The sequence below is a fragment of the Scyliorhinus canicula genome, chromosome 21 (genome assembly GCF_902713615.1).
Source record: "Scyliorhinus canicula chromosome 21, sScyCan1.1, whole genome shotgun sequence".
NCBI classification, from domain to species: domain Eukaryota; kingdom Metazoa; phylum Chordata; class Chondrichthyes; order Carcharhiniformes; family Scyliorhinidae; genus Scyliorhinus; species Scyliorhinus canicula.
Window position 1 is genome coordinate 56,859,960 of NC_052166.1, and position 16,373 is coordinate 56,876,332.

A 16,373-nucleotide genomic window follows, 5' to 3' on the forward strand; every position below is an offset into this window, starting at 1 on the left:
ATTTGAGGATAATTCCACAGAATCTGTCACGAGGTTTCAGAGTGGGATGATGTCTGACTATGTTAGCCTTGCTGGGTTACAGGGAATGTTTATCGAGAACATTATTGCACAAGATATATTTTAACCTGCGCTATCCTTAAAATCTGTGTACATGTGTGAAGATAAGTGGCAGTGAAGGAGTATTGTATTTACAGTCAAAAATTTCATGTATAGATTTTTTCAGTTCTTAAAGGCAAATTGGTAACCCGGTGACTCTGTTCATCACATTTAATTAAAGTAAAAATTATAGTCTTTGGGCCAGCGTTTCATTCTGGAATCCTCCTGTCCAGTAGTAACATCAACTGGGATTGTAACAACCTTCAGACTATCAATTATAACTCCAAAGTTAGCTTCCTAATGTATTTTTTAACATGTCAGTCCCTCGATTGAGCTTATCAGCTTTTATCTCCTTATCACTACTTTCTGTTGCTGGAAAGATGTTGTTATAGTGGTTGGAAAGCCCTTATGTCATCACCAAGAAGTTTAATATAAATCTGTTTACACTTTCTCATTAAATTACACTTTATTCTGCCTCCTATTCTTTGTGGCTCCAACCACAAAAGCAACTAGTAGCATCTGCTCTGTTGTCCATACTTTACGTCCATACGTTGTCCATGTTGTCACAACTTTTGAGTGCTAATTTCTGGTGGAAATTCTACTCCTAAAGCAATTGACTCTTCCTTCAGCATTAGGTAAATCCCTGCTTAATTAGCCAGTCCATCATTCTTAACATTCACTCCCTCCACAATTGGTGCACTGTAGCTACATGTGTATTCCCTACAGCACTGCAGCAACTCACCAAAAGATTCATCAGTAATTCCCAAGCCCATTATGACAACAAACCTAGAAGGACAAGGACAGAAAATCCTTCCAGATTCCCATCAAGTTACACACCATCATGACCTAGATATTTGTTCCTTAATTGTCATTAGATCAGAAATCTGGTACTCTTACTTTAGAGTTAAATTTTATTGTGTCACACACCAAGGTACAGTGAAAAGTACTGTTCTGCATACAGTCTAGGCAGATCGTTCCATACATGAAAAAATAGGACATGCGATAAATACCCAATGTAAATACACAGACGTAGGCACACAGAAGCATACAGAGTATAGTGCTATAACAGTACAGAAGATGTGTAGAGAGGTCAGTTCAGGGCCATTTAGGAGTCTGGTAACAGCAGGGAAGAAGCTGTTTTTGAATCTGTTGAGGCATGTCGTCAGACCTTTTGTATCTTCTGCCCGATGGAAGAGGTTGGAAGAGAGAATCACTGATTGTGATCTATGGGTCGGGAAGTTGAGGATCCAGTTGCACAGGAATCAGCCAAGTCCTATGTTATGGAGTTTGGATAGGAGGTTGGCTGGGATTATGGTGTTGAAGGTGGAGTTCTTGTTGTCAAAATGCTCCAGAGCTGAGTGTAGGGCCAGCAAGATAGTATCTGCTGTGGACCTGTTGTGGCGGTGTGCGGATTGCAGTGGATCAAGGCAGTCTGGAATTATGGAGTTGAACAACACTGTGGCGATCTTTTTGTTGCCTAGGAGGCAGTGTTTCAAAGAAATGCCTCACCACTACCACCACCTTGAGGAAAACTTGGAATGAGGCTTAATTTTTAAAAAATATATTTTAATTCACATTTTCAAATTTTAGACATAAACAATAACACAAAATAATAAACAAACTCTCCCCTATGCAGCACTACCCCAACAGACCCCCCCCCCCCCCCCCCCCCCCCCCGCCTAATAACTTAATGGTAACCAGCTCTTTAAAGTACAGAATAAACGGCTTCCATCTCCGACATAACCCCTCAATTGCCCCCTCACGGTGTACTTAACTTTCTCAAGATATGAAAATTCCAATAGATCCCCCAGCCGTACTGAGGCATTGGGTGGAGAAGATGAGGCATAAATATTCTCCAGCCCCTGATATCTCTCCATTACTTTAAGGTAGTGTTCCTGTAAATACCACCCTTTTTTCCCCTCAAGGCTCCTTGGATTGTTAAACCCCTGCATTTAAGGTACTGTTATTAACAATTGTGATTTTGGACTAAGGGCCAGTGTTCACCAGCTGACCGATGCTAAACAAGTTGAAAGTGCTCTCAAGCATCTTCACTGGTTGCTGAAGAATGCCATGCAATTGTTGGTATAGATTTCATTGGTGTGAAATTGGTATGTGTACCATCTCTGCTCACCTAATATATTGAAAAGCAATTCTTTTAATTGTGGAAGTGAAAAAGTAATCATTGATGCAGTATGTACACATGGGTATATCTGAGTTTTTCTTCAATCTCCATATCTCCATTTGTGATATAATAGACAACAGTATTGTAGATGGAATGTGGATCTAGACTTGGAATTCGGAAATAACTGCTCTCAGTTTTCCAGTCCTCACCAAAAGGCACTTTGTGAGTGAACATCTGTTCTAGATAACGCGGAGAATTTGATTTTCTTCACTTAATGTTATAAGCAACAGCTTGAAGCCTTGTCTTTATTTACAATGATACATTGCACCCATTTTACACAGGAACTGAATAGGATGTGATGTAGACGCCATCTGTATAGAACTGAGATGAAATAAATGTGGTTAATTGCAAAATCATGTATACATTCCTATTGAATGAATACTTGTCCTGGAACAGTGCCTCTTTCTGTATAATAGTTGAAGAGGAAGAAAGGCTTAGCTGGAAGAAATGTATTCCTGAGTTGTGTAACCGCAATGCACTTCAAAATATTTTCACTACAGGTATAACAGGGCTAAACAGCTGGCTTGTAACGCAGAACAAGGCAGCAGCGCGGGTTCAATTCCTGGACCAGCCTCCCAAACGGGTGCCAGAATGTGGTGACTAGGGGCTTTTCACAGTAACTTAATTGAAGCCTACTTGTGACAATAAGCGTTTATTATTATTATTATTATTATTATTATTATAACATATCAGTTTGACATTGGCCCTTTTAAGAACCAGTAGACTCTCTCTAATGCTGCTGATGGGAGGCAGACCGTGAGTTGTTGAGTTAAATCATTCTACCAAATGGAGCTCCTTGGGGCACAACTCCACAAGAAGAGGAAAAAATAGATATTGGACCAGGCCAGTTCTAGCAATTGGTTTTGTTTTCATAGAGCGTTTATACTCGCTATTTTGAAACTCCTTGCAATGTTTCCACACCTGACTTTATTGGAGGGCACAAAAGAGGGAAGGGATTTTATTTGGTATCGGTTAGTTGACATTTAATAGCCAAGGAAATGTACACCCAACAAGCATAGAACAATAACTCTGCTGAGGCCCAGATAGATAGGAAGTAGGCTGTGAATGGCCTCCCAATGCAAACTGCAACCAAAGTCATTAGAATAACTATAAAATTTAAAATGGTTAACTATAAAATTTAAAATGGTTAATTATAACATTTAAAATGGTTAACTATTATGTGTCTCATTATGATGGACTACATTAATTATTAGACTACATGGTAGCTTCTTGTACATACTTTATAGTAGCCTCAGTTATAGAGAATTCACATGAGTTATCCTCTATGCAATGTAGCGCTCCTACAATGCATAAAGCAAAATGGCACAATGCTGAGAATATTAAAACACAAACATATTGGTCAATACTCAGCAGACCATGCTGTGTCTCTAAAGAAATGAACTTCCTCAGTCATGGGGTATGGCCTCCAACCTGAAACGGCAACTTACTGCTATTTCGCCACACATTGCCTAATCATTTTTTTTTACAATTTATAGAAATTACTTGGATGAAAGGACTGAAGGTATGGTTGCTAAATTTACTGATGATACAAAAATAGATAGGAAAGTAGTTGTGAAGAGGTCATAAGGAAAGGGATACAGATAGACTAGGTGAATGGACAAAGATCTGGCCAATGGAGTATAATGTGGGGAAATGTGAAATTTCCATTTTCTAAATGGGGAGAAATTGTAGAGCTCAGATGCTGAGGGATTTGAGGGTCCTAGTTGAATTCCAAAAGATTTGGTGCAGGTAAAGTAGGTAATTAGGAAAACTAGTAGAATAGTATTGTTTATTGCAAGGGGATTTGATTACAAAAGAAGGGAGGTTGTACAGGGCATTGGTGAGACCACATCTGGAGTATAGTAACTGTTACTGATCTCCTTATCTACGGAAGGATATAAATGCATTAGAAACTGTTCCGAGAAGGTTTACTAGACTAATACCAGGAATGAGCAGGGTGTCTTTTATAAGGTAAGGTTGGAGAGGTTAGGTTTATATCCAGGTTCAGAAGAGTAAGAGGTGACTTAATTGAAACCTATACGATCCTGAGGGGTCTTAACAGGGAGGATGTGGAAAGGACATTTCATCTTGTGGGTGAATCTAGAAGTCGGGGTCACTGTTTTAAAAATAAGGAGTTACCCATTTAAGACCAAGATGAGGATAATTTTTTCAGCAAGGCCGTTGGTACTTATCCACTAGAAATGCTTATACTGAAAATAAAGTGGGAATCTGTCGGAATTAATAGACAATCTCATCACAAAGATCACTGCAGTGATCACTGTTCTGGTTGTCTTTGTACAGAAAAGATATTGCAGTTATTGAAAGGATGCAGGAGAACAATCAATGATTGAAGGGATGGGATTATCATTGATTATTTAAACTGGGTATGTGTTCATCTATAATGGAGACATTTGTGGTGATGAAATTCCTGTTTTGGGGATTCTAAAGGGACTGGATAACATACTGCTTTGCCTTATTCAGAATAATAGAACAAGAGGACATGCCCTGCGCGGGGGTAAATTCAAAACTATTTGGCAAAATCATTTTTTAGTTACGTAAGTGGTAAACCGTTGGAACAAGCTCTTAGTGACATGGTGGAAGCAAACAGTACTGATTCAAATGTAAATTAACTAAATTTCCTCCAGAAATTTTAGGATGCAGTATTTGAGACGTGACCTGTGGTAAGTGTACCATGTTTGAAATGAATCGATGGCTTTGGGCCTATTCTCAACTCTTTCTACAAGTGTTGTTGTTGACTAATTGGGATGGACTGCTACGATTAGACAAAAGGTCTGCTGTAGTTGCATTATGCAATTTCAGTACTAGGATGGTTGGAAGCAAACTAGATGGACCGTAGTGCGTCCTTGTCTAACAATTCCTATGTTCCTGTATTTGATTTTAATGTTCTTGCACGGTAAAGTGTAAATTTTATCAATTACATTTTTCTACAAGTTGCAGCCAACGTAATTGTTACAGATGTCTTTGTGGCCGTTTGCAGCAAATTAAAGTGATCAAAGGCAACGATATAACTTCTGAAGTGCAGTCACTGTAGTCTAGTGTGCAGCGCCAGTTTGTACATGGAGATCTTTATCAAATAAATGGTAATTTTGGTTGCCTTAGGTGAGGAGTAAATGTCAGTCAGGACTGAGATGCAAAAGATGGCTCTTCCAGCAATGCAGTGTGTATTCACAATTGCATCATGGCATCAGCCTAGATAATGAGTTCAAGTCCTAAAAATCGTTTGAAGCCGTGAAGTTCTGACCTGAGTAAGAATATGTTGGAATAAAATCAAAAGAACTGCATCATTTGGCTGTAAAACGTTTTGAATAAAAATGGCAAAGCTTAGTGATCAATTATTTGTTTCCTTCAGGTGCTGGCAGGCTTGTGGTGTACCCCAAGGACTTTTTGCTTTGGTTATCATCTTTCTGTGTTAGAGGCCTTACCCAGGAATCTAAGAAATGAATCACAGTGATCTTGATCTTTACACTGTCTTACTGTAGTGCTACAAAGTTCCCATTATCACTGATGACTTGGACAAATCCATCCTGATGCAGCTTGTTAATTTATTTTTATCTCCTTTTCCTCTCCTTCCTAAAACTTTTAGTTCATGCGTACATGCAGTTTGTGGAGGATTATTCTGAACCACAGCCTCACGTATTTTACCAAACACCACAGAATGAGCATATTTATGAACAGAGAAACAAACGGTTTCAGGAAGTCTATGGATTCAATGACTCCTTCAGCAGCACTGATTCATCTCTTGAGATTCTGCCTCCTCCAGTTCTCCCACCCAAACAAAGGCAGCTGGTGAGTTTGACTACATTGTTTTTCCTAGGAATGCATAAATGTCTAGAATAGATGCATTTGGGTTCAGTTACAAGGTTTGTAAATCTGAGATTCAGGGGAGTGGCTGCAGAGGAAATTGATGGGACGGAATCACTTCAGTGGGCTGCAGTTAATAAATAGATGTTTTCCTATTTTGAGAAGTTTGGTTCAAATGTTTGCATCCATCATAGTATCTTAAACATTTGATAATTTAATAGTTACTGGATGGAAAAGATTTAAATATGTGCCTAACTATCTTTTAATTACAAATGCAATTTGTTTTACACAGTTATTTCTTGCTTGAAATGACTTAATTTTTCCAAATAGGTTGTGATTCCAATAGGATACTAGGCTTAATCCTATATACACATGTATTAAAACATAAAATGGAAATGACCATGAGTTATAAATTTTCTTTCATTTACGTGTGCAACTTGTCAAAATAATAGTGATACCATGTACAGTTCAAAATTCTGTGATCAGTGCAGCCTTTGGCTCTTATTCAGTCCCAAACAAGGTCCTTCCAGGCCTTCCAGTGATAATTGTGTAATATTGCTTGCTTTTCATTAAAGCTCAAGTTGTCTTTGGTATGTAATGCTATTCTGACCACATATTTTTTTCTGGGTTGGAAGAAGTGTGGTTGGCCAAAGGGAAATTATTTACAGGCAAGAAGACAAATCAGAATCTATTTTTTGAGCATGCTTTGGTCAGCTGGATGTTGACCCTAAACTTTCTAGGTTTATGGTTGGTTTCTGTCCATTGCAGTTTTTGGTGAGCAAGGTTATTGCTTAACACTGACGCTCTCTCTCCCCACACACCGGCTAGATAAATTTTAGTGGGCCTCTGTTTTGGCATAGAATGAAGTGTTTAGCTCAGTTTTGTTTAAGCTAGTATAAGTTGTCAAAACTAATCATTCTTGATCTATTCAGCTTTTCATAATTTATTGTCATACGTTTACCTGCCTATTTTGCTTATTTTAACTGATACTGGGCAAGTTTATGCTTGGTAATGTTGAAATTGGTTTTGCTGCATGGCTCACTAGGATGTAATTTATAGCTGATATAAATTATTAGAATTGTTTATTTATGAACAGACATAACACTGTTGATGTCATTGCATTTCTTGTGATAATGCAATTCCCATCCAATCAATCATATCTGAACACTTGAAATTTAAAAAATTTATATTGTATGGATCGGGAAATTTGCGACCCCTCCCTTTTGTGAGGAAATAACTGATAAAGATATCCAAGTGTTCTGAAAATATGTTGTTGGATATAATGTTGAATGCTATGTTTGTTTTTTCCATTTTCTACAGAAGTATAAATTTTGCTTTTAGCGACGCACTTCATTATCTGTTCCTTTCCTAGTCTTGTTTACCTTTTTGTGAGGTTTGTTAGACTCTCAATGTCTCGTTTTCCGTTAAAATGAATATAAATAGTGTTCATTATGCCATATTTTTTGTGCAATTACTTAAACCTGCATATATTAGGGACTTTTTTTGTTGTGAATGTACATGACATGGCAAAACATTGGGTTCAAACCATCTGAGATTAATCCCAAAATGATGTTTTTTGACATTCTTAATGCAAATCTTTAATGATGACAATGCACATACAGGATTAAACCAGTATTACTGCTTTTGTAGTTTTTTGACCTATTATCAGAGACTAGAATTGGTCAAACTTTCAGAGTTGAGTTGATGTCTTTGGTTTACAAGATCAGGTAATTCACAGCTGGAGTACTTGTGGATTGAAAAAAACTTTTGGCTTGAGTTCTGCCTTGTGTCATTGTTGGTCGTTCAGTGAGTAGTATTGATAGATGTTGTTTACTGGGTAATGACACCATTAAAAGGATTACATTTAGATTATGAATGGAAACATACAAAATTTCCCACTACCTGATTATGTGTCATAAGGGAATGTTTAAATTTGACATAGTTTGAACAGGGAACAGATTTTTGGGATGTTTGGTCTGCATGTCTGAGGGAAGATGTATTAGCAATTTTGAAAAACCTGAGGGTCGACAAGTCCCCTGAGCCAAATGGGATATATCCTAGGATTCTTTGGGAGGCAAGGGATGAGATTGCCGAGCCTTTGGCTTTGATCTTTGGGTCCTCACTGTCCACGGGGATAGTGCCAAAGGACTGGAGAGTGGCGAATGTTGTTCCTCTGTTCAAGAAAAGGAATAGGAATGTCCCTGATAATTATAGGCCAGTTAGTCTTACTTCAGTGGTCGGTAAGTTAATGGAAAGGGTCTTGAGGGATAGGATTAATGACCATTTGGAAAGATGCAGCTTAATCCGGGGTAGTCGACACGGATTCGTGAAGGGGTAAGTCTTGCCTCACAAATATGATTGAATTTTTTGAGGAGGTAACTAAGTGTGTAGGTGAAGGTCGAGCAGTTGATGTCGTATACATGGATTTCAGTAATAAGGTTCCCCATGGTCGGCTCATGAAGAAAGTAAGGAAGTGTGGGATAGAGGGACATTTGGCCAATTGGATAAGTAACTGGCTATCACATAGAAGACAGAGGGTGGTGGTGGATGGAAAATTTTCAGACTGGAAACCAGTTACCAGCGGTGTACCACAGGGATCAGTGCTGGGTCCTCTGCTATTTGTGATTTTTATAAATGACTTGGAGGAGGGGGCTGAAGGATGGGTCAGTAAATTTGGATTGGAGGGCAGGTCTTCTGAGGAAAAGTTGAGGGAGCAAGGGCTTTTCTCATTGGAGCGAAGGAGGATGAGAGGCGACTTTCTAGAGGTTTATAAGATGATGAGGGGGGATAGATAGAGTGGACGTTCAGAGACTATTTCCTCCGGTGGATGTAGCTGTTACAAGGGGGCAGAACTATAAGGTTTGGGGTGGGAGAAGGAGGGATGTCCGAGGTAGGTTCTTTACTCCGAGAGTGGTTGGGGTGTGGAGTGGACTGCCTGCTGTGATAGTGGAATCGGACACTTTAGGAACTGTCAAGCGGTTATTGGATAGGCACATGGAGCACACCAGAATGACAGGGAGTGGGATAGCTTGATCTTGGTTTCGGACACAGCTCAGCACAACATCGAGGGCCAAAGGGCCTGTTCTGTGCTGTACTGTTCTATATTCTATTTCCACCTTCAAAGAAATTGTTTTTGAGGCTGGGTTTTTGACTTCCTTTGAAAGATGCAGTCTTTTGTCATTTTATAGTGAGAATTAATATTTAGTTGCAGTTTAGAGTGAAAATGCTAGTAAGTATCCTTTTGATAGACTTGACATTTTTCTCATTTTATAATGTGTTTATCCTTTTTCACTTTCCTGCTTTTTGTACATTAAAAAAAAAAATACATGGAATGTGAGCATCAATGACAAGGCCAGCATTTGTTGCTCATAAGACCATAAGACATAGGAGCAGAATTAGGCCACTCGGCCCATCGAGTCTGCTCCGCCATTCAATCATGGCTGATATTTTCTCATCCCCATTCTCCTGCCTTCTTCCCATAACCCCTGATCCCCTTATTAATCATAAACCTATCTATCTCTAACTTAAAGACTCTCAGTGAATTGGCCTCCACAGCCTTCTGCGACAAAGAGTTCCACAGATTCACCACTCTCTGTCTGAATAAATTCCTCCTCATCTCTGTTTTAAAGGATCGTCCCTTTAGTCTGAGATGGTGTCCTCTGGTTCTAGTTTTTCCTACAAGTGGAAACATCCTCATCCACTCTATCCAGTCCTCGCAGTATCTTTTTAAAAAAAATAAAAAAAATTTGAGTACCCAATTCATTTTTTCCAATTAAGGGGCAATTGTACGTGGCCAATCCACCTAGCCTGCACATCTTTGGGTTGTGGGGGTGAAACCCACGCAAACAAGGGGAGAATGTGCAAACTCCACACGGACAGCGACCCAGAGCCGGGATCGAACCTGGGACCACCGTGCCGTGAGGCAGCAATGTGCCACCGTGCCGCCGTCGCCTCGCAGTATCTTGTAAGTTTCAATAAGATCCCCTCTCATCCTTCTAAACTCCAACGAGTACAGACCTATCCCAAATTGTGAGAGAACGTGGTGGTGAGCCGCTGCCTTGAACCGCTGCAGTCCATGTGGCGTAGGTACACTCACGATGCTGTTAGGGGGAGGGCGTTCCAAGATTTGATCCAACAACAGTAAAGGAACAATCGTATAGTTCCCAATCGGGATGGTGTGTGGTTTGGAGGAAATTTGCAGGTGGTTGTGTTTCCATGTGCCTGCTCCTCTTACTTTTGTAGGTCTTGGGTTTTGAGGTTTGGAAGGTGCTGTTGAAGGAGCCGTATCAAGTTGCTTGTAGAGGTTGCAGACTGCTGCCATTGTGCATCAGTACTGTACAGGGTGCTGAACAAAGAACAAAGAAAAGTACAGCACAGGAACAGGCCCTTTGGCCCTCCAAGCCTGTGCCGACCATGCTGCCCATCTAAACTAAAATCTTCTACACTGCCTGGGTCCGTATCCCTCTATTCTCATCCTATTCATGTATTTGTCAAGATGCCCCTTAAATGTCACTATCATCCCTGCTTCCACCACCTCCTCCGGCAAGCAGACTGCTTTGTCTTGAATGGTGTTGAGATTCTTGAATATTGTTGGAGCTGCATTCACTAGATAAGCAGAGATTATTCAATCGCACTCCTGACTTGTCTTGTAAATGGTGCAAAGACTTTGGGGAGCCAGGAGGTGAGTTACTTGTGGCAGAGTTCCCAGCCTTTAACAAGCTCTTATAGCTGCAGTATTTACATCGGCAGCCTAGTTAAGGTTCTGGTCGATGGTTAACCCCGTGGACGTTAATGGTGGGTTTCAGCACTGATAATGCCATGGAGCAATGTAGCAAGGGTATATAGCACTGGCTATAAATTTGGAATTTGAATAATTTGGAAAGATTTTGCAAAGAAAAAGTTATGATCCTTTATTTTAACCAAACAGTGCATTTCTTACTGCCAGATTACATTATTTAGAAATGATGGAGTGTAGATTTCTGAAAATTCTTGGGAAAATACTGCAGTACATATGTTGGCTTGAAACATCTGAATGCATGGAGTCTGCTGGAGTAAACAAACTATATTTTTAAATATTGCCGTTATTGTCGTTATGGGCGAGTGAACATGCTCTCTGTTGACCCAGGCACATTATACAATATTAACACTCTCAAACTCAATCAAACAACGGATAGGTATGCAAATGTTAGAGAGTGTCCAGTGAATTTGTAGTGTAGTTGCATCATTCTGATCAGATCCTTGAATTTTAAAGGTATTAATTGATAGTAAATGTTTTTTTTAAAAATACGTCTTTTTCTGAAATCGCACGTAAAATATTTGGAAATAATTTTTGATCACAAAACTGTGTTTAGTTTCTCTAAGATTTCATTTTTGTTAAGCCAAATATTTGACCTGCACAGACACCATACACCATCTAAACCAAATTACTGAGAAATCTGCACTCTCTGATATGTGGTGCATACACTTTGGAAGGCAAAGCAAGTGTCAACGGCCGTGGATCTCTTTTGCATAGTACTGCTGAGTTTAACCGGTTTACCGACCGATTCGTGTTCAGCCAGGATTATTGTGTTCATTAGGATATTGGTTTAGTTATTTCTGGTCACATGGGAAGAATCCTTGCCTCAGTGGTAGGTCTATCTCTCGAGCTCCCAATAAAGTCAGTCCTGATGTACTGCAGATCTGCCAGCTGTAGGGATGAGGGAGTTCAGTTAAGTGAAGAGAATAGAGAAGTTGGGATTGTTCTATTTATAGCAGAAAAGAGTATTAATCGAGGCCTTCAAATTTTTTTAAAGTTTTGATAGAGTAAATAGAATAATCTGCTACGACTGGCAGGTAGGTCAGTGAGCAGAGGACACATTTAATGTAATGGACAAAAGAGTTACAGAGGAGATGAGAAATGTTTTTACATAACAAGTGTTATCTGAATTCAGTGTCTTATAAGGTAGTGAAAGCAGATTCAATAGTAACTTTCAAAAGATTAGGACTAATTGGATAGATTTGACAAAGAGTTTGCACAGGTACAATAGGCTAAATGGCTGTTTTCTGTGCTATTAATCAGTTTACTGAGCAACCCAAGTAAAATTGGCTAATTTCAAATTTGCCTTAAGGTATTTCTTCTCTAAACCAATTGAACACCAAGGAAAGAGCTTACAATCACCTGCACATCCACAGTTAACGCATTTATATTGCACCAAGGATGGTTTGATAGATTTCACTGTGCAATATACAGTTGTAGCTGATCTTCATAGCAACTTGTTACACCAACACATCTTTATCCAGAGCACTTGGACCATTGACTACTGAAGGATTGCAGACAATTGTTAGTAATACAGATATTATTTAGCAGTTTACACAACTTATTTTGAAGGCAAGATGTTGAGTGACTGGGCACTGAAAGATTTTCTAAATTGTTGTTGCTGTTTTATTGATTCACTGATTCATTTTTTGCTTGGTTTGAAGCCATTGCATTCTCTTCAAATGTGCTCTGGCCATCACTGAAATTGTATTCCAACAAGTAAATAATGAATTCCTAATCTATGAACCTGTCTGGAGGAGGTGCTGGGAGGAAGCACTTCTCCAAAGAAATTGGACGTCTCTTCACAAGCAGCATCATCAGAAATTGGGAGCATTGTTTTTCTTTAAATTTGCGACTGGCTAGGGGCAGAGGGGGTGATTGATAAAAGGAAACAATGGCCATACTTTTTATAGAATATGTAAATCCAGACCTTTGGGTTCCTTCACAAATTTTGCACTTCCTACCTTGGTTGGGAAAAATAAAGGACCATTTGTAAAGTGTTGATCAAGGGAAGGAAAGATTGCATGATGCAGGATTAAATGAATCTTCATCTAGTGATTCTACCCAGTAAGATTACCCAAGGTCTGTGAAGGTAATTTGAAGAATCCAGCACTAAAAGTGAGTAACTTGCATTTCTGATTAGTGTTATTTGTGTAAACCTTTCTCCTAGAATAAGTGTTCAACACGGTAAATTGTGCTGTGTAGGTTAAATCATATGTAAAACCTATTTCAAGATTGTCCTTGAAAATGAAATGTCAAAGGTGACTTTTCAGTAAAACTTTGCTCAAATAATGTTTACATGAAATATTGCAGGCATTACTGTGTACCACCTGTGATATTCTTTTGAACCATTGCAAACATCAAATATCTTTTAAATCTGTGTAGAGTTGTGTAAATATTTCAGTTTTAACAATTGACTTTTTATAACTGAATATCCTCCAAGTTATAGTTTGTTCCCTTTGCTATTGACATTTCTGTCTCTATCTCTTTGTGTGTGTCTGTCCCTCCACTGATGCTCCAAGCAGGCATCCTATGCTGCTGCTCCATCTTCCTTCTCCTCTTCCTTCTCTTCTTCCTCTTTCTACCTTCAACAGTCGAAGGTGCTTGTCCTGCCTGAGGACGCCAGTATTGCTACCAGTATCAGCATGTCCGTCTCCAATTCCTTCCTGAGTCGCCACAACTCCTTATCCTCATCTTCGGTGAGTGTGCTGACTAAAGCTTGTCTCTTGTGATCTTCTGTGTGAGCATTCCTCTGCCTGCCTCACCTAATCAAAAAGGTCAGGCTAGGATATGAAAGTTGGGCTTTTGAACAGAAAAAGCACTACACTATCGTGAGTTTGAGCATTGCATGTTGACTGTTTGTTTGGGGTGATGTAACTTGTGATTAAGAATTTTTGTTTGCACTTTCCTGAATTAGCTAGGCAACTAAAATTGTAGGATGTGTTTGTATCAGATTATTAACCAAAGATTACATTGGATGGCCATATAGGTAACTAGTTCTTTGTTCCGGTTAAATGCCTTTCAAAATGGTGGCGCTCTCACCAGAAGTTTTCCTTTCTTTTATTCTTTTACTGATGTGGGCAGCAGGTCGGTTAGCTCAGTTGACTGTATGGTTGGTTCATGATGCAGAGTGACGCCAACAGTGTGACTTCAGTGCCCGTACCAGCTGAGGTTATCATGAAGCCCCTGATTTCTCAACTTTGTCCCTCGCCTGAGTTGTGGTGACCCTCCGGATAAACCACCACCAGTTAGCGTGCTCTCTAGCTTTGTGCGGTACAGTAACGCAGTGGTTAGCACTGTTCCCGGCTTGGGTCACTTTGCAGGGTCTACACGTTCTCCCCGTGTCTGCGTGGGTTTCCTCCCGGTGCTCCGGTTTCCTCCCACAGTCCAAAGATGTGAAGGTTGGGTGGATTGGCCATGCAAAATCATCCTTCGTGTCCAAAACATTTAGATGGGGTTACTGGGTTACGGTGGAGGTGTGGGCTTAAGTGGGGTGCTTTTTCCAAGAGCTGGTGCAGACTCGATGGGCCAAATTGCCTCCTGCACTGTAAATTCTATGATCCCCTGGGACTATGGCGACTTTCATTATTGCTGGCAGGGCCAGCATTTATTTCCCATCACTAATTACCCATCAGAAGGTGGTGGTGAGCTGCCTCCTTGAACCACTGCCATCCACATGGCGTTAGTACACCTACCGTACAGTCAGGGAAGGGGTTCTAAATGTTTGACCCAGCAACAGTGCAGGAAAGGTGATATAATTCCAAATCCAGATTACCATAGAATTCACAGTGCAGAAGGAGGCCATTCGGCCCATCGAGTCTGCACCGGCTCTTGGAAAGAACACCCGACCCAAGGTCAACACCTCTCCACCATATCCCCATAACCCAGTAACCCCACCCAACACTAAGGGCAATTTTGGACACTAAGGGCAATTTAGCATGGCCAATCCATCTAACCTGCACATCTTTGGACTGTGGGAGGAAACCGGAGGAAATCCACGCACACACTGGGAGGATGTGCAGACTCCGCACAGACAGTGACCCAAGCCGGAATCGAACCTGGGACCCTGGAGCTGTGAAGCAATTGTGCTATCCACAAGATGGTTATGTGGCTTGGAGGGGATGTTGATAGTGGAGATTCAGTGATGCGAATGCTAATGAATGTCGTGGGGAAGATGGTTAAATTCTCTCTTGTTGGAGATGATCATTGCCTGCCACTCAGTGGTGTGAATGTTACCTGCCACTTGTCATCCCAAACCTTGCTGCATATGGATATTGCTGTTTTGGCATGTCCAGAAGTCGCAAATGATGTTGAACATTGTGCAGTTATCAGCAAACATTCCTCCTTCAAGCCTTGTGATGAAGGAAGGTAATTGATTAAGCAGTTGATGACAGTTTGGCCTAGGACATTACTTTGAGGAACTCCTGTATGAACAACTTGTATTTCAAGTTACCAAACTGACTGAACAGAGTTTCATGTATAAGATGATAGACAAGCAACCTTCTAGTTTTATAACCTAAGAAAATAATTGCTGGTATCCTATAAAATGAGGCTGCTTTGAGACTTTTTGGTACTCAAGGCATAATGTAGTGACTGCATAAATCAGAAGACTTGGGAGAGAAGGACCCAGTTTTATCTGGGCCTCCTCCGGAATGCTGGAAGCTTTGTTATCCATTATTTGGCAACAACTATGGATGTAGAATCTGCATAATTTAAATGGGTTGCTCATCTTGCGTCCTTCCTCAAGTGAGAGAGTCAAAACTGTCCTCCGTAATCCAGATGCAGCCTCATCAATGTCCTATACAACAGCACTTCTCTACTTTTATACTCTTCATTAGCAATGAATGCCAAAATTCAATTTGCCTTCCTTATTAAATGCTGCACCTGCATACTGACTTTCTACGATTCATGCAAGAGGACACCCTGATCCCTCTGCACCAAAGCATTTTGAAGCTTCTCTCCATTTCAATAATAAGTTGCTTTTTTATTCCTCTGACCAAAATGGCTAGTTTCACACTTATCCACATTAAATTCCATCTGCCAAAGATTGGCCCACTCACCTAAATTATCCATATCCATTTGTAAATTTCTTATTTCCTCATTGCAACCTACTGTCCCACCTATTTTAATGTCACCTACAAATTTGGCTATAGTACATTCTACCCCTGCATCCAAATCATTAATGTAGATTGCAAATAGTTGGGGCCCGAGGACCGAACCGTGTGGCATGTCACTAGTTACAGCTTGCCAACCAGAAAAAGTCCTACTTATCCCCACTTTGCTCTCTGCTGGTTAACCAATCCTCTCTCCAAGCTACTTGGTATATTACCCCCATTCCTTGTTTTGCTGATTATTGTTCACTAAAGCCTCTTATTTTTCTTCATTTACTTTTTGTAACCTTGCAATGCACATATGTTGTATTATTGACTATTTTTGTGAGCTGTTATCAAGGGCAGGCATGACGGTGAAAGGTTACTG

At 40.1% G+C, this 16,373-nt stretch overlaps 1 protein-coding gene across 1 annotated transcript in view; it reads left to right on the forward strand.

Annotated features, from left to right (window-relative positions):
* LOC119955682 (rap guanine nucleotide exchange factor 1-like) overlaps positions 1-16,373 on the forward strand; it is a 207,799-nt gene that overhangs the window by 122,792 nt on the left and 68,634 nt on the right. Inside the window, 2 exon segments of the mRNA XM_038782122.1 lie at positions 5,883-6,085; positions 13,421-13,594. Coding sequence (XP_038638050.1) covers positions 5,883-6,085; positions 13,421-13,594 — 377 coding nt within the window.